A 23,317-nucleotide genomic window follows, 5' to 3' on the forward strand; every position below is an offset into this window, starting at 1 on the left:
GTAATTTGGGGAAGGAGGAAAGTATGCCTAAATCTTTGAGCTTTTAAAATAATTTCATTTAGATGTTTATACCACTTCTCTGTATCATCACAATGTTAAAAAGAAAAAAAAAGAGTGGTTGAAAAAAGGAAAGGAAAAAGAGCAAGTAGAAAAGATTCCTAACACACAGGAACATAACAAATGCTGCTGGTTGAATATCAACCCTACATATTTCTCAACTAAGGTTCACATACAGAGGAAAGAAGGGAGGCTTAAAATGTTATTGTCACAAAAATTAAGCTGCCAACATAGGGCTTTCACCTTCATGAGTTGATCTCAGCACCTTGACAGAGTAGACAGCAGTAATCTCAAAGGCAGAGGCAGAAAACAAGTGTGGAAATGCAGCATGTTAAAGTGCAATTAGCTCCCACTCCGGCCCTCAGTAGTCACCTCATTCTGTTTTTTCCTCCAGGTGCACCTTGCCCTGAGCTGCCATCAATAACCTGCAGCCATGAGTACCGACGCTGAGATGGCCGTGTTTGGGGAAGCTGCTCCTTACCTCTGAAAGTCTGAAAAGGAGCGCATTGAAGCCCAGAACAAACCTTTCGATGCCAAGACATCAGTCTTTGTGGCGGACCCTAAGGAGTCCTTTGTAAAAGCAATAGTGCAGAGCAGGGAAGGGGGGAAGGTGACAGCAAAGACCGAAGCTGGAGCTGTGAGTAAAACATCTGCAGTTGATTAGACTGTTTGAACTACGCCTTATTTGGGGTTAGGTTAGCTGACCATTATTTTCTCATCTGGTTTCTCCTGTTTTACTGGGTAGACTGTAACAGTGAAAGATGACCAAGTCTTTCCCATGAACCCTCCCAAATATGACAAGATCGAGGACATGGCCATGATGACCCACCTGCACGAGCCTGCTGTGCTGTACAACCTCAAAGAGCGTTATGCAGCCTGGATGATCTACGTGAGTGTCCCCTGTGACATCATTCTCACCAACTCCACATACTTGATGTGTTTGTTGATTCAAATTGAGGACTTCATTTTCAGATTTTGCCATTCTATTGCAATATTCTCTTAAGACCACTCATTTGGTTAGTGTAAATTCTGATTGATTTGAAATTGTACGTGTTGGGAAGCCATCTGCTCAACTGCATTAGTTGGAAAACTAAAGCAATCTGTGCAATAGCAATGACAGAGAGAAGCAACAAATGAACCCAAACCATTAAGCTTCTTGAGAACCAACCCAGTTCTTAGGTCTCTCTCCCCTAGCCCTTAAGCAGTATTTCCAATGTACAATCATGAGGTAATTGCTGACTAAGCAGCCCTATCCTTTCCCACAGACCTACTCAGGCCTATTCTGTGTCACTGTCAACCCCTACAAGTGGCTGCCAGTGTATAACCCTGAGGTGGTGGCTGCCTACAGAGGCAAAAAGCGCCAGGAGGCCCCGCCCCACATCTTCTCCATCTCTGACAACGCCTATCAGTTCATGCTGACTGGTGAGTGAATCCATCACAATTCTATAGGTATTGGAAAATATTTGTGAACTGTTAACAAAGAAAATATCTGGCCAATACTTTAAGAATAAAACATTCAATACAAACATGATAATATCAATAACAACAGTGGTAAAAATGGATTTAGAATAATATGCACTGGTTTCAAAAATGTAGAAAAAAATGCTTATATTTCTACACTGAAATCCAAATTAATTAAAACTAATTATAGATCAAAATTAACCAAATGGAGGTATCAGCTCTGCCTTTTAATTATAGCTAATACACTCTCTCTTCTAAAAAGTAAGCTCTGAAGTTTCATAGTGACAAGTTATCACAAGCATTATAAGAAAATGTGGATTAGACATTAATGTAAAGAGATTTTTAAACTATGAACCAGGTGACTGAATGGCACATGAAATAGTTATTCATCTGACATTGGCTGATTATTCTGATGAATAAAATGGTGAAATAATGCATTCCATAACTATCACATTATGGCAATGGGAGTGTTAATGGATTAATGAACATATCTTTGCCACTTATTTTGAAAAGACTTGTAAAAGTAAAGCATACATTTATATAGTTCTTATTTTGCCAATGGAAAATTTTAAAAGGCAACTTGGAGTTTACAGGTACTGTGTTCATCTAGGTGGTAAGTGTGTTATTTTTTCTTGTTCGTTCATTAATTTTACACAATCTTTGGTTTCTCTTTCACAGATCGTGAGAATCAGTCAATCCTGATTACGTAAGTAGATATCATGCCTTTCTTTCTGTTGAGTTCTGATCTTTGTAGTGGTTATTACCACCTTACATTCTGATTTCCTTCTATTTGGTCTTGACAGTGGAGAATCTGGTGCAGGGAAGACTGTGAACACGAAACGTGTCATCCAGTACTTTGCAACAATTGCAGTTACTGGGGAGAAGAAGAAGGAGGAGGCACCTACTGGCAAAATGCAGGTAGGTATGATAATCATCTGAGAAAGAAAGAAAGAACAAACAGGTTTTTAAAGATGTGATCATAGTACTCCAAAACCACAGTGATAAACTGTATTGGATACCAGAATTTGGAAAATAAATCTTGAATGGGCTTGTGAGAATGAGATGAACAAAGCAATGAATCAGCAGCTTAATTAGGCAAGAGTTCCTACAAACATTTAGTAGGAGCAAAAGATGGGCCTGAGAGACACAGAAATCAAGGCCACATCATTGGAACATCTCATTCCTGGATTTGTCATCCATTCCACTCTCTTTACAAAACCTTACCTCAAATTTCAGAATGCTATGAAGGGGCAAGGTGAAAGGGAAGGAGGTCAAAGGGAAGTTATTTTAGTACATTGCATCTCAGCTTTCCTAAATTTCTTTATCCATCTTATTCATCTTTCTTAAGGGGACCCTTGAAGATCAAATCATCAGTGCCAACCCCCTACTGGAGGCCTTTGGCAATGCCAAGACCGTGAGGAATGACAACTCCTCTCGCTTTGTGAGTTTTTTGATCTTCCTTTTCCGTGTGAGAATCGGCACTGGCATTCTATACCTGCAGTGTCGATATTTCTTTCATTTATTTGGTCCATGGCTAACAAAAAGTTTCTGCCTTTTAATCAGTGCTCCTTTGCCTTCTTAAGGGTAAATTTATCAGGATCCATTTTGGTGCCACAGGCAAACTGGCTTCTGCAGATATTGAAACATGTAAGTCAATAAATACTATTGATTGAGAATCTTTGAGGGGTGGGTGTGGAAACTCTTTTTATGTATGTTGTGTAAAATTTTCAATGCTTAATTTTTCACTGTGGCTCTTTATTTTAAATTTTCTTAATCTGACTTTCCAGATCTGCTAGAGAAGTCCCGAGTCACTTTCCAGCTGAAGGCTGAAAGAAGCTATCACATATTCTATCAAATTATGTCCAATAAGAAACCAGAGCTTATTGGTAAGGCACATCTTGATTTATTTCTACCAAAGAAGAATAACAGCTTGTCTATAACATCCCTTTGAAATGTTTTTGATGACCAAAGTAACTCTTTCTGTATATGGTTCTTTTCCCTGTGTTCAGAAATGTTGCTGATCACCACCAACCCATATGACTTCGCCTTTGTCAGTCAAGGTGAAATTACTGTGCCCAGTATTGATGACCAGGAAGAGTTGATGGCCACAGATGTAAGTAATTGGAAGAAAGTAGGAAAAAGCAAAGTAATATTCCAGTATATATCATTCTCCTTCCTATATTAGGGTGAAAAGCATTAGCAGAAAATCTATGACTAGGCAATACTACTATCTTTTAGGCTTTCTTGCCTCTTGAAGAAAATTACAGTATATTTCAATGTCCTTCCACACTTGTTAAAAAAGCTTTAAATGCCTGTGATAAACGTTAGTTCTTTGATACCCCTTACTTAATTGTTTTTTTTAATTCTTTCTTATCATTTTTGGTCAATATTTCTACCACAACATTGTTGTTGTTGTTGTTGTTTTTCTATTTTATACCAGATCCTTTACCCAAGAATCTGGGGAAGAGCTACAATATTTTCATGTTTTAAAATAACAAAACATGGAATTTCTAGTCACAGATGTAAACACAAAACTTTGTTTTGAATAAATGTCTGTGGCCTAACAGTACAGTCCCTTGCCTTCCCTATGTAGCATTAGAAAAATATGGGTTGTCTATCTCAAAAATATTCTTTGGGGGACTCTTTGAGCCTTGCTATTTATTTTTGAAACTATAAATTCCTTCTTTCTCCACATCTTTTTTCTAAGGATTATTACTTTGGGGCTTATTTTCTTTACATATAAATTTTATACATATTTTGTATTTTCCTTTGAATTTCTGGATAACTTTTGATTGCAACATTTTTAAACTTTAACATCCCAACACCCCCAAAATAAGGTTGACAGTTGCTTATGAAAATACCTTCTTTCAAAAAGTTTAAAATCTACTTGTGTGCCTTTATCTTATAAATGTCAGACTTTATTCCTTATCTATAACTTATTATGTTCATATGTCCAAAAGTGATAGGGAGTTGAAAAATACCCACTAGTTTAGGAAGTTAAAAGAATGTAACAGTCTTATTCTAGGACTTCTGGATGTTCCCTATTCGTGCGTGTAAGGACATGAGAAAGTTACTTAGCCTCTCTGAACCTGGGTTATCGGTGTGCCCCATGGACATGCAATACTACTGAGTTAGAACTGGAAGACACTAATTCTGTGAAAGAGTCTTGGAAAATAAGAATGGTACATAAACATACTTTCCTCGACCTTCTCTAATCTCTGCCCACATTTATAAATCTTTGCAAAGCCTAGCATGGTAATCAAATGTGATAAGAAAAAAAATAATTCACTGAAATGAGAAACTTCTTTTCATAAATGTCTCTTCCCTGCATGAATAGTGAACAACCAGATTAATTTCACTGCCAAGCATCTCATGATCAGTTGAGCTATGACTTTATATCAGAGAGACATATGGAGAAATACTTGGCACAATTGTTGTTTTCATATCCTCTTTCTAATTGAATCATCCATGCCCATTAGGATGGGAAGATAGACAGTGATCGCATATTAATTTAGGAAAATATAGGAGAAGAAGAAGCAAAAGAGATTTAGGAGCCTGGAGATGAGAAACAAGAACCAAAACCATAAGAAGCATGTGCCTGTGCAGCAAGGGCAGGCTGAAATAGATGGTGAATGCCCTGGTCTTGGCATCAGTGGTTATGGGTCTGAGTCTAGTTGAGTGAGTGTAGAGAAGTCATACAACATCCTTACAGTTCACATAACTCAAACAGAAAGACTGATACATGCCTGTTGGTGTTGCTATGTGGATCAAAGAGTTAAGAAAATGAGTGCCTTCTGAAGTATAGGCAAAGTGTTAGTGAAATACAAGTCAAGGCATAATGAAGAAAAAGTATGTAGGCAGACCCTCAGTGGCCTGAGTACATCAGCATAGTGATAATTGGAAGGTGAGTAAATTCAACTCTTCCAACAGAGCGCTGTGGACATCCTGGGTTTCACTTCTGATGAAAAGGTGGCCATTTACAAGCTCACTGGGGCTGTGATGCACTATGGGAACATGAAATTCAAGCAAAAGCAAAGGGAAGAGCAAGCTGAGCCAGATGGCACTGAAGGTACCACTGCTGTGGATAGCTTTCATTTGAAAGTACACATGTCAGGAGCTTTGCAGAGACAGAGTCCATGTTTTTTACTTTCTTTGACCTATCTCATGAGAGGCAAAATTATATGGAAAGGGAAATGACACAGTGTCTGATGTTTGTAATTTCTGTCCAAAATTCATTCTTCACTGACTTTTTAAAAGTTTTTTAATTTTTTTATTTGTTCCTTTTAGATATACATGACAAAAGAGTGTATTTTGACATATCATACATACACGAAGTATAATTTCCCATTCTTGTGGTTGAACCTGTTGTGGAGCTTCACTGGTCGTGTATTCATGTATGAACATGGGAAAGTAATGTCCAATTCATTCCTGTCCCTTCACTCCCCTTTGTGCAAACCAATGAAATTCTACTCTTCCCTCCCAACTGATCTAATTGTGTGTTCGCATCCATACATCAGAGGATTCATTGACTTTTTGTAAACTACTTGGTTAAAAGATGTTTTATTTAGTGAATAATGTTTGCCCACATGCACTGGGGGAAAAATTGAGATCTGAATTTCCTTGTCACTACTAGGTTAGGTTTTTAAAATTATTTCTATGTGTGATATAATTTTGCCATATTTTAAATATTACATAGATTATCTGATTCCTCAAGCTCCAATGTATTCTTACAAAAATAACAAATGAACATGAACAGTGGCAATGATTTTGAAACCATATAAATAAATGAATAGATTTCACGACATTTGCACATATTACTATCTAAGCAAAATTCTTTTTTTTTCCCCATCATCATCCTTCACTTCTTAAATTGTGTAAGCCATGTTTGGTTTCACCATCTTCACTTTGTTCATGCAGTTGCTGACAAAGCTGCCTATCTCCAGAGTCTGAACTCTGCTGACCTGCTCAAAGCCCTCTGCTACCCCAGAGTCAAGGTTGGCAATGAATATGTCACCAAAGGCCAGACTGTGCAGCAGGTAAATATGATTTCACTTGAACCACAGGAGACTCAAGAATTCATTATTGTGTTCAGTTCAAAAAACTAACATCACAACTCTTCTTGAAGGTATACAACGCAGTGGGTGCTCTGGCCAAAGCTATCTATGAGAAGATGTTCTTGTGGATGGTCACCCGCATCAACCAGCAACTGGACACCAAGCAGCCCAGACAGTATTTCATTGGGGTCTTGGACATTGCTGGCTTTGAGATTTTTGATGTGAGTAGTGAATTGACAAAAATCACCAAATGCAAATCATTAATAATTTGACCAATCTTATTAAAGAATTCAAAATTATAAATGTACTTTACAAAAAGTACAAACTATAATTCTTGCTGAAAAGAGTCTTTGAAGAAATGTGAATTTAAGTAAATAGGTAAGACTAGAAAAAGAATTCTATTCTTTCACATCTAGAAGTCTTGAAATATGGTCCATGAAGGGTTAAAATATTCAAAATCTATCCTGGACCAAATCAGAGGAGTATAAAAATACTTTTTAAAATTATTCAAAGGGAGTAGCATCCCCATGTAACAGCATTTTGCCTAGTATGCATGATTTCATGCAGTCACTTGGAAAGTGTATGAGGAGTCAATTCTTTGTTAAGAATTATATCATACTTTAAGAAAATAATATGAAGGTTTATAATGTAATTGACCAAAATACTTTAAATTCAGAAGAAAATATTAGTAACTACACTGTAGATACAAATACTTAAGTTATGACTAATTTCCTATATTTATCCCTTCCTATAGTTCAACACCTTGGAGCAGCTGTGCATCAACTTCACCAATGAGAAACTGCAACAGTTCTTCAACCACCACATGTTTGTGCTGGAGCAGGAGGAGTACAAGAAGGAAGGCATTGAGTGGGAGTTCATTGATTTTGGGATGGACCTGGCTGCCTGTATTGAGCTTATCGAGAAGGTTGGCATGACTTTTTAAGTCTTCAAAACAAGAAAAACAAATTGCCCACCTACCTATGTTTAATTACAATCCCAATTCTCAAAGAACAAGCAATGCTGTTCCCATGACACAGTTGTGCAGTCTTAACAGTTGTGAGATGTGTGACAAGTGATTCATTATTAATCAATAAAGTACAGTAGTTTATAGAAAAATGACAATAATACACACAGGTTCACATTTAAAACTCTATAAACTTCTTCTCCTTCACTTTTATTCCTACATGATTTTATAATTATAGGAGAAAGGAATAAAATTACAGTTAGTCCTCTGAGTACTGTAATTAACATTGGTGTACCCATGACAGTGTATTATGCTTATATTATCCCTCATGTATAATAAGGCAAGATATATCAAGATTTCTTAAGCCAGGTGCAGTGGTGCATGTCTATAATTCCAGTTGCTCAGGAGGCTGAGGCAGGAAGATCGCAAGTTCAAAGTCAAAGCCTCAGCAGCTTGGTGAGCCCCTGAGCAACTCAGTGAGACCCTATCTCTAAATACAATATAGAAAAGGACTTGGGATGTGACTCAGTGGTTAAGTGTCCTTGGGTTCAATCCCAATACAAAAAATATATATATATATCAAATGTCGGATAATTAGCCCTTCAACTGTTGAAGTCATCAATTTACTCTCTACTCAAAATGACTACTGAATAAACACCAGACTTCTAAATGACCTCACCTAGAAATAAGCTCTGAATTCCAAATTATTAAGTGGGTATAACAATAGTTATATCAGATTTGGATATATTAAAACTTATTGAGCAAAAAAAATTATCAAGCAATTTTTAAACACTTTCAAAACAATTGAGTTCATCATTTAGCTCCCTACTGATACCAATGAAGTATATGTGTGAACTCTACCCTAAGCAGTGTAAAGGAAGAAAAAAAATGAAATTGCTCTCCAGGAAACCTTCAAATACTCAGTTCAAAATTCACAGAAATGTGAAAAAAGAAGCACATAAAAGCAGACTAGAACTGCACAGTTTTAAAAAAAATGTTAATTTAGTGACATAAAATCTCCATTATTCATGAGAACTGTACAGAAAGGCACTCATTTTCTTCTCTAGTATTTGAGTTTCTGCCTCATCAAAATGGTTTTTGGGAAATAATTTGTGAATTTGTGATATCATCAAAGTGAATTTACTTTCAGTCTTTCATATCAAATTTACTACTGAAAAGCGTCAAACTGCTTAGAAAGCAAAACCAAATTACCATTACTTAACTCCATTGTGGTGGAGGACATAGTTTAAAGTACACAATTTTAATGATATAAAACAAGATGCATTTTTCTAGTCATTAGTTCATTTTTAGTCATCGACATAATCTTTTCTCTTCATACATTTGTCATGTCTAGATTTGGGGTAAAGGAAGTTCCACTGCCAGTAGAAAAGAAAGTATGAAATAAGAATTATTTTTAAATGATACTTGTAGAATTTAATTTTATATACTTAACATGAAGTTTGCCAAATGGCACATATAAGATTTTTTTTTAACTCATTCTTTCTAGTAAATATATTTACCTTACATCCTTTGACACATAATGATTGTTACACATTTTGGCAATTGAGAAGCATCATTAAAATAGGATCATGCCTATTTAACATGTCATTCCAAGTCTTTGAAACATTATATTTTTATGTTTCCACCAACTGCATTAACTTCTGGAACACAATTTTCTCTCGGGGATTCATCATTAACATCCTTTTTTTTTTTTTTCTATTGTTAGCCCATGGGCATCTTCTCCATCCTAGAAGAGGAGTGCATGTTCCCCAAGGCAACAGACACCTCCTTCAAGAACAAGCTTTATGAACAGCACCTTGGAAAATGCAACAACTTCCAGAAGCCCAAGCCTGCCAAGGGCAAGGCCGAGGCCCACTTCTCGCTGGTGCACTATGCAGGCACTGTGGACTATAACATTATTGGCTGGCTGGACAAGAACAAGGACCCCCTGAATGAGACTGTGGTCGGGCTGTACCAGAAGTCTGGACTGAAGACTTTGGCTTTCCTCTTTGCTGGGGGACAGGGTGCTGAAGCAGGTAATTTTTCAATATTATATGTTCTAAGAGTCACAAAATAGAAATACACCATTTCAGAACACATAGGAAAATCTAACATGAAAATACTAGCCAATATGGGTCTAATGAAAGGAAGAATATTTAATAACTGTAGTTCACAGTTAAGACTTGCAGAACTCACATTAGCACTATGGATCATTTAGTCTACAGCCTCATTTTATCAATGGGAAAACAGAGACACAGATAGGTTAAGTGACTTGCTCAGAATTATACAACTCACTTTTACCACTTTTTCAGTAATGTTCCTTTAAGGATCCAGCTAAATTGGAGATAAGGAAATCCTTTGTCAGTCCTAGCACTTGGGGAATTAAGGTTTTGTTCTCTTAAGTACCACAAGACCAGATGTGCAAGTAACAACATGTAAGCACAGGCAAATAGAAAATAAGACTTCCCTGCAGATAAGCAGAGGCTCACCAACAGGCAACTTGCCTGTCCTGGGGGAATGTGTGCATTAACAAGGCCTTCCTATTCTGTCTCCTGGCTACCTCCTTCTGGACAGGCATTGCTGATTTAGAGTTAGGGAGTCCCATCCCCTTTACATATCTAACTTTTTAACTCACATCTTTTTTTTCCCTGAGTGCCTATAATGTGAGTCAATGATTGTATCTTCTTAGTCTACAATTGAAGGAGGAGAGACATGGAAATAAAAGGAATAAGTGCAAATTTAAATTCCATAGGGGATTTTGGCAATGTAATGTCTGTGGACTGTACTTCAAAGACTATTACAAATAATTTTTTATTTTATTTTTCAGAGGGTGGCGGTGGTGGAAAGAAAGGTGGCAAGAAGAAGGGTTCTTCTTTCCAGACAGTGTCAGCTCTTTTCAGGGTACAGTATAAGCATGAATTCCAGAGTAATACTTTTATTAAAAAATTAAATTATTATAACAGGAACTTCTAAAAAGTTATCTTAAGGTAAAAATTAAAAAAGTAGTGGTGTACTAAAGAAAAAAATCTGAGAAATACCTCAGGAAAAATTTAACAAAAAGAAGACATATTGTGTATCTCTTCACATCAAACATTCTAATAAATGAGTCATTTTCCCAAAGCCCCAAATCTAAGAGATCTGGTATTAAAAAATTTCATATGAAATCAAACATTCTCCTAAAAGCATCCATTATATTCAATTACACCTGCTCCATAAGATCAAAGTCTCCATATAAATTTTGTCTGTCCAGCAGTGCTTGAGAAAAACTGAAACTGACTGATTTTGTATAATCAGGAATTTCCTATGTATATTCCATATGGATGATCATTCTTGGTGATCATGATTAATTAGAAACAGCTTATTAGAATGTGAAATGGAGGTTAAATGAATTACAGAGCATTGACCAGGGACTCTCATATAGATTCATCTACAATTACTTTAAAAATTTTCATATGGTTTTATAGGAGAATTTAAATAAGCTGATGACCAATCTCAGGAGCACTCACCCCCACTTTGTACGGTGCATCATCCCCAATGAAACCAAAACTCCTGGTAAGACACTTCTGATATCAAAACAAGACTCCAATGTGAATTCTATTTAGACTATTATATTGAAAATATACCCTTTCTTAGGTGCCATGGAGCATGAACTTGTCCTGCACCAGCTGAGGTGTAATGGTGTGCTGGAAGGCATCCGCATCTGTAGGAAAGGATTCCCAAGCAGAATCATTTATGCAGACTTCAAACAGAGGTTTGTGTCTCATCTTCTCAAGTGTTACATGAAGAAATGTTTGGTTTTTAAATGACATTTTGTTCTCCAAAACTTAATCTATCCATGTTTTCAATGCTACCTACTGAGTGTTTTTTTTTTTTTAATGAAGAAAAACCACCTTTTTATATTGCTTTTATTTTGACAGATACAAAGTTCTAAATGCAAGTGCTACCCCAGAGGGTCAGTTCATTGACAGCAAGAAGGCTTCTGAGAAACTTCTAGGGTCTATTGACATCGATCACACCCAGTACAAATTCGGTCATACCAAGGTACCACCCAACCCAAATTTCTATCATAATTTCATCACTTTTGGACTTTCTCAGGAGTGAAAACCAAATATTTAACTTTTCCTTGGCAAGGTTTTCTTTAAAGCTGGCCTGCTGGGGACTCTAGAGGAGATGCGAGATGAAAAGCTGGCTGAGCTCATCACACGCACCCAAGCCATCTGTAGAGGGTACCTGATGAGGGTGGAGTTCAGAAAGATGATGGAGAGGAGGTGAGGGACAAAGCAAAAGTTTCTTCCTTTTCCACACCTTATAACTGAATTCAGTGAAGTCACTACTTTTGCTGATGCTGACTTTCCACATTCTTCTCCATTTTCATCTGTTTTTTCTTTTCAACAGAGAATCCATCTTCTGCATCCAGTACAATGTCCGTGCTTTCATGAATGTCAAGCACTGGCCATGGATGAAGCTATATTTCAAGATAAAGCCCCTCCTCAAGAGTGCAGAGACAGAGAAGGAGATGGCCAACATGAAGGAAGAATTTGAGAAGACTAAGGAGGAGCTGGCAAAGTCAGAGGCAAAACGGAAAGAACTGGAAGAGAAAATGGTAGCTCTGATGCAAGAGAAAAATGACTTACAACTCCAAGTTCAATCTGTGAGTATTATGCATTGCACAGTTCAGCCATATCTGACTAAGTATAAGAGTTTGTTTTCTATTGTGGGGTAGGGAGTACCAGGAATTGAATTCAGGGGCACTAGACCATTGAGCCACATCCCCAGCCCTGTTTTGTATTTTATTTAGAGACAGTCTCACTGAGTTGCTCAGCGCCTTGCTTTTGCTGAGGCTGGCTTTGAACTTGATATCCTCCTGCCTCAGCCTCCTAAGCCACCAGGATGACAGGAGTGTACCACCATGCCCAACAAGATTTTTTTTCCTTAAAAATGAAAAGGTTTCCATTGAAACATTTGTTATGATTGCTCATCCTTTAAAAATATTAAGACTCGGACCGAAAGAAGCAATAGATGCAAAGCCACATGTGCTACATATTATACATAATTTGGTTACCAGTGAAGAAAGTCCTAAAATATCCCTAGACATGTTCCTTTCTTTATGAGTTTAATCTCTTAGTTTATATCATTCTCTACTTAGCAAATATTTTTGTGCATAAAATATAAGTTACATTGTTTCTTCTAGGCAGAAAAAAAAAAAGACTGGGTTAACTCCTCACCCTTAAATGTGAAAAAATAATCCTGGAATGAATAAGTGACTTTTTCAAAAATAGCAATTTTTGTAGATTTTTTTTTTTAATTAAAGGGATAGTTTTCCTGATTTGACCTTCCACACATATATTTGCAAGAAATGTGTTACTATTAACCAGTAGAATGGTTAAAACAATGTTAACAATATTTTGTCTACTAATTTTTTTAAAGTTGACAATTTTATTGGCATATCTGTTGACAAAATTGGTAGTCACTGAAGTTTCTACCTTTTAATAAATTGTTGTGTGTTTGTAGATACAGCTTAGACAAATGAAAATGTTTAATTTCTTCCTTTAGGAAGCAGATGGCTTGGCTGATGCAGAGGAAAGATGTGATCAGTTGATTAAAACCAAAATCCAGCTTGAAGCCAAAATCAAAGAGCTAACTGAGAGAGCTGAGGATGAGGAAGAGATCAATGCTGAGCTGACCGCCAAGAAGAGGAAACTGGAAGATGAATGCTCAGAACTGAAGAAAGACATTGATGACCTTGAGCTGACACTAGCCAAGGTTGAAAAGGAGAAGCATGCCACAGAGAACAAGGTACAAATTGTTATCTATTTTAGAGTACTTACAAGCATTAACTTGTTACTGATGTATTTTAATTGAAAGTTTAATTTTAAAATTATTGAGTATGAAAGAAAAACACAATTATGTCTTCTCTTTAGTCTTCACCACCTCTATCATATTTGCCTTTGCCTTTATCTCCTATTGTATTAAGCCACATAAGCCTAGGTTAAGCTTCTGGTTTCTATTTTCCTTGTCAGGCTAACATTGTCCTAAGACACTACCATCCTTTTCAAGACAACAGATTGTCATTAGCATTCCTATTACCTGTTCAAATCTATAGGTGAAAAATCTCACAGAAGAGATGGCAGGCCTGGATGAAAACATTGCTAAGCTGACCAAGGAGAAGAAGGCCCTCCAAGAGGCCCACCAGCAGACCCTGGATGACCTGCAGGCAGAGGAGGACAAAGTCAACACCCTGACCAAAGCTAAAACCAAGCTTGAACAGCAAGTGGATGATGTAAGTGTGAAAATAAAATGTTTCCCCTTCAGATGAATAAAATAAACAACTATGACATGCAACCATCAGTGATGTCCATAGCCTTTAACTGCTGGTTTGTAAATAAAATTCTCAAGATATTCGTTTTATCTTTTTAAATTTTCCTGAGTATCAGGTCAGTGGCATGGGTTAAGTGCTAACAAACTTAATAATACCATTATGAATTTAGCTTGAAGGATCTCTGGAACAAGAAAAGAAACTTCGCATGGACTTAGAAAGAGCCAAGAGAAAATTGGAGGGTGACCTAAAACTGGCCCAAGAATCCACAATGGATATAGAAAATGATAAACAGCAACTTGATGAGAAACTCAAAAAGTAAGTTTAGTTCAGCAATTAACCTGCTCAATGTATATCAATGCATATGAAATGTATGTTTAAAAGGTCTCCAAAACATTAATTCATGGCATGTAGAAAAAAAGGAATAATGGCATCTTTGATTTTTTTTTAATTAAATGAAAATGGCACATTATAGATATGTAAAACTGTCCTACTTTCTCAACACTAGTGGTATAAAGAAGTTTAATTATACATGGAAAAATAAAGATTGGTAAGAGAATTGCCTACAAGCTAATGTGCTGCTCTTCTACTAGAAAAGAGTTTGAAATGAGCAATCTGCAAAGCAAGATTGAAGATGAACAGGCACTTGGTATGCAGCTGCAGAAGAAGATCAAGGAGTTACAGGTAAGTACATGATCTCCATCACTTTAATTCAACAAGAAAAATAAATGACTGACACAAGAAAATGAGTTTGTATTTTTCACCATTTCCAGGCTCGCATTGAGGAGCTGGAGGAGGAAATTGAGGCAGAGCGGGCTTCCAGGGCCAAAGCAGAGAAGCAGCGCTCTGACCTCTCTCGGGAACTGGAGGAGATCAGTGAGCGGCTGGAAGAAGCTGGAGGAGCCACTTCAGCCCAGATTGAGATGAACAAGAAGCGGGAGGCTGAATTCCAGAAAATGCGCAGGGACCTGGAGGAGGCCACCCTGCAGCATGAAGCCAATGCAGCTGCTCTTCGGAAGAAGCATGCAGACAGTGTGGCTGAACTTGGGGAGCAGATTGACAACCTGCAGCGGGTCAAGCAGAAGCTGGAGAAAGAGAAGAGTGAGCTGAAGATGGAGATCGATGACCTTGCTGGAAACATGGAAACTGTCTCCAAAGCCAAGGTCTTTCTTAATTTGTTACCTTTTTAATCTTTATTTGCAATAATTCAAAATGGCTGACTTTACATCTGTGTATATGTAGCCAATTTGCATAAATATTAGATGTTACCTGAATTTCAGTTTTTTTCTTAATAGATATCATAGTATTAAACTGAATCACTTTAGTTTCATATCTTATTTGTAGAAATCACTTTAAACTTTGTAGCTATTATCAAGAAAGATGCAATTACAAAAAACGACATCTAAAAGTTATATTCTACATGATGTAGGATATAAATGATGTTCATGCTTTCCAAAAGAAAATAATCTAATTTTGACAATCATATGTTCATTTGTTTAACCAAAATTATGTTCACCTACTGTTTCTTCTAAGCCCCTGCCTCACAAGATTCTAATAGAAAAGTAAATACAATTCAGCCCCTTTCCACAGTAGTTTGGATCTTCAAATCCCAGCTTTCTAAGTAGAAATGTATTGTCTTATTTTCTATTTCCCACCACAGGGGAACCTTGAGAAAATGTGCCGCACCCTGGAAGACCAGCTTAGTGAGGTGAAAACGAAGGAAGAGGAGCAGCAACGCTTAATAAATGAGTTGTCAGCCCAGAAGGCACGTTTACACACAGAATCAGGTCAGTAAATGGGTATCCTTGGCTCTTGGAGAGATATAAAATGAAAGCAAGCCTCCATCCCTGAAACACAAATCATGCTTTGAATGATGGACACCCATTTGCTATTTCATCCATTTACTCCTTCACCTTTTTACCAAGAATTGATAAAACACGGAGGTTCTAAGCTATAACTGGAGAAAAAAATTAAGTTCCCTGGGTTCAGGAGATTTTTGTTGCCTCAGCATTACTCAAAAATCCCACATACTAAAATGTCAAAGAAAGCTCATACACCTTAGAGGAATCAAGAAATCACCTTCTCAATATCACTAAAATTAAGTCTTGAGGTTTTGTTTGTTTGTTTTCATCATATGAAATAAAAAGGTTCACGTGTTATTCCATTGTTTAAATTATTCTTCGCCTCGACAACAAAGCCAAATCACTCATGTTGTCTTCCACAGGTGAGTTTTCACGACAGCTAGATGAGAAAGATGCTTTGGTTTCTCAGCTATCCCGAGGCAAGCAAGCATTTACACAACAGATTGAGGAATTAAAGAGGCAGCTAGAAGAGGAAACGAAGGTGAGAATTCTCCACTTGCTTTTTTTCAATCACTTGAACTGTACAACATGACACACACATAGAACTTAATATACTATACATTTTTTTGCTCGGTCTAGGCCAAGAATGCCCTTGCCCACGCCCTTCAGTCAGCCCGCCATGACTGCGACCTGCTTCGGGAACAATATGAGGAGGAGCAGGAAGCCAAAGCTGAGCTTCAAAGGGCTATGTCCAAGGCCAACAGTGAGGTTTCCCAGTGGAGGACCAAATATGAGACAGATGCCATCCAGCGCACAGAGGAGCTGGAGGAGGCCAAGTAAGGGTTTTTTGGTGAGGGCAGCAAAAAGAAATGAAAGTAAAAATAGTGAAAAAAAATCAAAGAGAATATTTCAGGCATGCAGCTAGGTGAAGAATTTTATTATTGGGAGGTAGATTCTACCACATCCTCCTCCTTATAGCTTGGTGTATGCCCCCACCTCCCCTCAGGCTTCTGTTACAGAGCATATTACATTTCTTTCCACCAAAATGGGTTGTTATTAGCTTACTCTGTATAAATTTAATTTCCTTTAAAATAAGAAAAATGCAGATTATCTAGCAAATTATTATGAATATTATAATTAATAATGGTCAGATTTTCCTTAGCTAGAGTGTTGAATGTTCAGAACAAGATTATCATAACCACCAGTGTGGAAGGACTTATTCATGAATTACATATACTGTTTGTGGAATAAAACTCATGGAAGGGAAAAATCATCATACTCTTAGTGAAGGAAGCCTTCCTACATTTCATTTATCTCACAGTAGTTAGAATTAAACCAAATGAGAGGGTCTGGCACACACTTTCAGAGAAAGTATTCTAGATAAGAATGTATATGACTAGAAGAGGTCATGAATTGGGGGAGCTGGTAAAGGGAGCAGTAAATATGACTTTGAAGGCTATTTGAGAAAAGTATTAATGGAAGAATACTTATTTTCTGGCATCATCAAATCCAGAAAATTACTGATTAATCACACTACTTTGAACATGTCACTCTGGATCAGTTTCCTTGTCTGTATAGTAAAGAGGACCATACTAGAAACTGTCTAAAAATTCTATTCAATGCTAACATTCTTTGATGAATGTTACCATTTCTTCCTTATCCTCACATTTTTCACACTGCTTACTCAGCTTAAGTGCTTATTCATATCCTCTCTGTCTCTCAAAATGGCTTAATAAATATGTGTAACAACTGAGATGACGAACCCAGGAGATAAAAGAGTTCTAGGAGAGATAAAATGGATACTAAGAAGCTACTTGAGAAAACTTAACAACTTGTGGACATAGGGGTAAAAAATGTTGGAGAAAATATGCTTTCCTAGTCAACATATTTATAGTTTCTTGTGGTCACTTTGATTCTTCTCTTGGTTACTCACATGGACCATTTTTTCAGGAAGAAGCTGGCTCAGCGTCTCCAGGATGCTGAGGAACATGTGGAGGCTGTGAATTCGAAATGTGCTTCCCTGGAGAAGACAAAGCAGCGACTCCAGAATGAAGTGGAAGACCTCATGATTGATGTAGAAAGATCCAATGCTGCCTGTGCAGCTCTCGATAAGAAGCAAAGGAACTTTGACAAGGTGGCTCATCATTCCCAAGGGGACATCAGCATAATTCTTGTTTTCAGAAGCTAACTATTGATGCACTTCTAGGTTCTGGCAGAATGGAAACAGAAGTATGAGGAAACTCAGGCTGAACTTGAGGCCTCCCAGAAGGAGTCCCATTCTCTCAGTACGGAGCTGTTCAAGGTGAAGAACGCCTACAAGGAATCTCTGGATCAACTTGAAACACTAAAGAGGGAAAATAAGAACTTGCAACGTGAGTCATTGTAATCATTCTATTTCAAATATGGGAGAGATCTTCTCAGTTTTTCTCCTCAACTGAATTTTTCTCTTTTATTATTAAACTACAGAGGAGATTTCTGACCTGACTGAGCAGATTGCAGAGGGTGGAAAACATATCCATGAACTGGAGAAAATAAAGAAACAAATTGATCAAGAGAAGAGTGAATTGCAGGCTGCCCTAGAGGAAGCAGAGGTATATTTCATTTGCTCACCTATGTATTATAAATACATTGAAAAATAATATAACTGAGATCTATTATGTTTCAAGTCTTGAGAGGATAATGCATATAATTCAATGAAAAATGCTGAATAATACATTGGTAATTAAAAAGACTAATTGTCAAAATTAAGATTTATGGAAGTTTGTAAAGTTTTTTTAGATGTCTCCTTAGAGAGATCATCATAATGTGGGGTAAGAAAAAAAGCTCTTTAGTTAACCTAAATGTTATTTTTCTTAAGGCCTCTCTGGAGCATGAAGAAGGCAAAATTCTTCGAATTCAACTTGAGTTAAATCAGGTGAAATCTGAGATTGACCGAAAAATTGCTGAAAAAGATGAAGAAATTGATCAGCTAAAGAGAAACCATCTCAGAGTCGTGGAATCAATGCAGAGCACGTTGGACGCTGAGATCCGGAGCAGAAATGATGCACTGAGGATCAAGAAGAAGATGGAGGGGGACCTCAACGAGATGGAAATCCAGCTGAACCATGCCAACCGCCAGGCTACTGAGGCAATAAGGAATCTTAGGAACACACAAGGCATACTTAAGGTACATTGGGGTAAACACACCTGGGGTCATACAATCTGGTGCCATTACAAAACTCCAATTTTAATAGCTTATGAGGATTATGGGTAATACATCACCTAAAGGATATGGTAATCAATTAAACTTTCTAGTCACATCACTGGGAAAAAAAAACCTACTTTTTGTCTGAAAGGCCCAGGACAGTTTGCTTTGTTATTTGCAGAGAAGACAAAGTGGTGAGGGTTAGGGAGACAGAGAGAGTGATGAGAGAGTTTAGCCATATGCTAGTGCATTTATCTGGACTTTGCTTATTTCATATATATAAAATAACACAATTAGACTAGCTGATCTTTAAGGTTACTTTTCTGATTCCAAATTTTGTAGATTTACCATGGTGCTTTTTATGATTCAGGATTGAAAATAATATGTCTTTTGAGTGCTACCTTAGGCTTCCAAGAATTTGTCATTAAAGGTTCTTGTAGATTGTTCCTATCTAATAATGCTCTAAGTTATTAAGATCCAAGTATATTCATGACCCTAAATTTGTATCCACTTTAATTGGAACATGACTAAGAGTCTTTTTTTCTTTCTGTATAGGACACTCAGCTACATTTGGATGATGCCATCAGAGGGCAAGATGACCTTAAAGAACAACTGGCAATGGTTGAGCGCAGAGCTAACCTGATGCAGGCTGAGATTGAAGAGCTCAGGGCATCCCTGGAGCAGACTGAGAGGAGCAGGAGAGTGGCAGAGCAAGAACTTCTGGATGCTAGTGAGCGTGTGCAACTTCTGCACACTCAGGTGAGGTTCAGGACTATTGTTTAGCAGACATGCTTCCGAAGCTAAAGACAATTTGAGAGGATAAGTTTGTTTATGAAATAGGGAATTATCTTGTTATGGATCCATTCCTGAATTTCTAGTACTGAGATCTAGCTGGTTTACAAGAATTTTCATAGATTGGCATATTCATGTTGACTTGAAATATTCCAGAGTTTTAAACTTATATAATTAAACACAGGTACCAATCTATGAACAGTGTTGGTGATCATCTTGTCTTTTACAACTCTAATCTGTAAACAAATAGGCACACAAAGTAAAGACTAAACTATCAGATATTATTTGTGCATTACATATGCACATAAAGTTAATCTCATGGGATATAAAAAGGAGTTCTTGAGTTCAAATTCATGGCAGTCATCCTTCCTCCTAGTTAGCATTGGTTGTTGATAGTGGATTTATTAAATAAATGGTGGTATATCCTCACAATGACAAATATGTAGTAATTATAGCACACATTTATTGCAATGGAAAGAGGTTCGTAATATAATAAGTGAAAGAGCAACTTCAAAGTGATATGGACACATGATCTTCTTTTGTTAAAAATATACAGAAAATATTCAAGAGGATTAACAAAAGTGTTATGAATGGTTATCTCTTGTTAGTGAGAGTACAATAATTATTTTTCATCTCTTTTTGGCTAATTTTTATGTTCTATTCTTTTTTACAATAAACATATTATTTACTTATGAAGTTGCAGTATGTAGAAAATCATTACAGAAAAGTTAAAACTGCATTCTATTTTTTTAAGAGAGAGAGAGAGAGAATTTTTTGATACTTATTTTTTTAGTTTTTGGCGGACACAACATCCTTGTTTGTATGTGGTAGCTGAGGATCGAACCTGGGCTGCACGCATGCCAGGCAAGTTCGATACTGCCTGAGCCACATCCCCAGCCCAAAAAAACTGCATTCTAAAAATAACTTTAAAGTCAAGTTAATAGGCAACATTTTTCTTACTCATTATGAGTACCTTGAATTGATTGGGTATTTCAAATACTATCAATTTTCCAAAAACAAAAGAGATTCTTGATTCAATTTCTGTACCAATAATGATGCTATTTATGCACTTGTGATATGGAGCTAACAATATGAATGGCTAAAAATTAATAATTCATTTTTCATCAGCTGTGTGGTGTAAATACTACATAGCACATTAAATTTGGAGGGTTTAACTTTATGTTTACAGACAGCCACTGATAACAGTTGAATATGTTTGGTATTAGAAAAAAAATTTTACCTAGAATAAGTCAGGATAAGTTTTATGAACAGAGATACAGGTAGATAGAAGGAAAGGCAAAAACTTAGACTTCTAATTTTTTTTATTCTGAATATTTCTGATGTTTAGCAACTTATGTCTGTGTATGCTAGTTCAAACAATAATGTAAGTGGTATCATATAAGTTAATGTGATTTTCCTCTTATTAATTTGCTACAGAACACCAGCCTAATCAACACCAAAAAGAAGCTGGAGACAGACATTTCCCAAATCCAGGGAGAAATGGAGGACATTGTCCAGGAAGCCCGAAATGCAGAAGAGAAGGCCAAGAAGGCCATCACTGATGTAAGCAGAGGACAACACATTGTCACATTCAAACTTGAATGCCCTTGCACTCTCTCAGCTCTTAATTGACTCTACTACTAACCAGGCCACCATGATGGCTGAGGAGCTAAAGAAGGAGCAGGACACCAGCGCCCACCTGGAGCGGATGAAGAAGAACATGGAGCAGACAGTGAAGGACCTGCAACACCGCCTGGATGAGGCTGAACAGCTGGCACTAAAGGGTGGCAAGAAGCAGATCCAGAAATTGGAGGCCAGGGTGGGTGTCCACACGTTCATTTGATTCCCAACCTGTTCATGTAGCTAGTTACAGCCAAACTGTTAAGTGCCTTTGTTCTCTTCCAGGTGAGGGAACTTGAAAATGAAGTTGAAAACGAACAGAAGCGCAATGTTGAGGCTGTCAAGGGTCTTCGAAAACATGAGAGGAGAGTGAAAGAACTCACCTACCAGGTGACTGGCCTTTTCATATTTTCCAGAGCTATGGCTTTCAAGAAAAATTTTTAAAAATAAGATGTTTTCAAATAATGGCACTATCTATTTACTAACTCTTTCAGACTGAGGAGGACAGAAAGAATGTTCTCAGGCTGCAGGACTTGGTGGACAAATTACAAACTAAAGTTAAAGCTTACAAGAGACAAGCTGAAGAGGCTGTGAGTATCTCCACAGTGAAAGAGAAAGGTTTAGGGGTGTAGCTCGTGCCTTAAAGTCTCTAGAACTTGAGGAGCTTTCTTTATGGCAAAGAACACAAAATTGGGAATGCAAAATTTGGTAGAAAAATAAGTATTAATTTAAAATGAAGTTGGGTGCAGTGGTGCATGTCTGTAATCCCAGCAATTCAGGAGGCTTAGGCAGGAGGACTGCAAGTTCAAAACCAGCTTCAACAATTTAGTGAGATCCTAAGCAATTTAGAAAGACCCTAAATAAAAATAAAATAAAATATAAAAATAAAAAGATCTGAGGATGTAGCACAATGGAAAAGCACCCCTGAGTTAAACCCCTAGCACCAAAAGTAAATAGATAAAATGAGAAAAACTTGACACAAATTACTACAGCTTTGGAGTTTCTGGTTCATTTCTTCTGAGACCAACAAATTTCCCTTCCTATCCAAATTCCAGCATTCATATGCAAATGAGGATCTGAATTGTAAGCCTTATTTAAAGTCATGATAAATCCATCTAGGGAATTTTTTTTTTCTTTTCAATTTGTCTTATCTTGTTAATTCTGAAATCTTCCTTAATTTCTCTGCACCCACACCACTACACCTATTTTTCAAAATTTTGTTTTACAGAATCAAGATTCAATCGGATCCCCCCACTATTTTGATCTCTCTGTTGTCATTGTAGCATTTTACTTTGCCAGGGAGAGTCAAATGAAAGACAGTGAAGAGGGGGGTTGTAAGCACAATTATGTATATAGGCAAGTTTTCATGATGCCCTGTCCTCATATAAGTGTGTCATAAATATCGGAATTTTTTGTGTTTGCATTAATGAAGCAAACCCTGTAGCTGCTTTTAGTAACAAAGCAGTAACAATCAGCAAATGTCAAACTTTCTTGTTCTCTCAAATGCAATTCTATTCACAGGAGGAACAATCCAATGTCAACCTTGCCAAATTCCGCAAGATCCAGCACGAGCTGGAGGAGGCTGAGGAACGGGCTGACATTGCAGAGTCCCAGGTCAACAAACTAAGGGTGAAAAGCCGGGAAGTTCACACAAAAGTCATAAGTGAAGAGTAATTCATTCTACTGCTAAAAGGTGACCAAAGAAAATGCACAAAATGTGACATTCTTTGTCACTGTTCTGTATATCAGTGAAATAAAATCTGCAGAGAATTTTGCAAATCTAAACATGCATTTGTCTGTTAATTATAAGGTTTACAATGTTATTAAAACGAATTCATTTATTCAACATTTGTTGAGATACTACTGTGCACAGAGATGAAAAAATTATTATGGGCAGTGACCCAACTTTAATAGAAGACCAATGACTTAAAGTACTCTGAGGGTATGCCAGAGTGATACATGTACCCTTAATTCATTCAACCAATCTTATAGAGTATCAAGTTATGCGTCTGGTATAAAATGGGCACCGAGGAAATGACGATCATCCCTATCTGTGAGGAGCTCAGT

General features: G+C 37.1%; 1 protein-coding gene across 1 annotated transcript; it reads left to right on the forward strand.

Moving 5' to 3' along the window:
• The first annotated feature begins 490 nt into the window (after positions 1–490).
• Positions 491–22,924, forward strand: LOC124077642 (myosin-4-like). The gene is given in 38 exon segments (XM_046422098.1): positions 491–694; positions 803–946; positions 1,323–1,479; positions 2,197–2,224; positions 2,322–2,436; positions 2,867–2,959; positions 3,102–3,165; positions 3,306–3,404; positions 3,528–3,631; positions 5,449–5,587; positions 6,436–6,554; positions 6,644–6,793; positions 7,327–7,497; positions 9,263–9,572; positions 10,364–10,437; positions 11,001–11,088; positions 11,170–11,287; positions 11,454–11,577; positions 11,668–11,804; positions 11,932–12,187; positions 13,090–13,332; positions 13,640–13,816; positions 14,025–14,170; positions 14,446–14,536; positions 14,626–15,015; positions 15,513–15,639; positions 16,077–16,195; positions 16,294–16,490; positions 17,605–17,788; positions 17,861–18,026; positions 18,121–18,245; positions 18,512–18,820; positions 19,394–19,597; positions 21,068–21,193; positions 21,279–21,449; positions 21,536–21,640; positions 21,745–21,840; positions 22,772–22,924. Coding segments are annotated over 38 exon segments (5,823 nt in total).
• The last annotated feature ends 393 nt before the right edge of the window (positions 22,925–23,317 follow it).

This window comes from Marmota monax, unplaced genomic scaffold, assembly GCF_021218885.2.
Source record: "Marmota monax isolate L192 unplaced genomic scaffold, Marmota_monax_Labrador192_F-V1.1 WCK01_AAM20220418_F8-fsc00521, whole genome shotgun sequence".
NCBI classification, from domain to species: Eukaryota; Metazoa; Chordata; class Mammalia; order Rodentia; family Sciuridae; genus Marmota; species Marmota monax.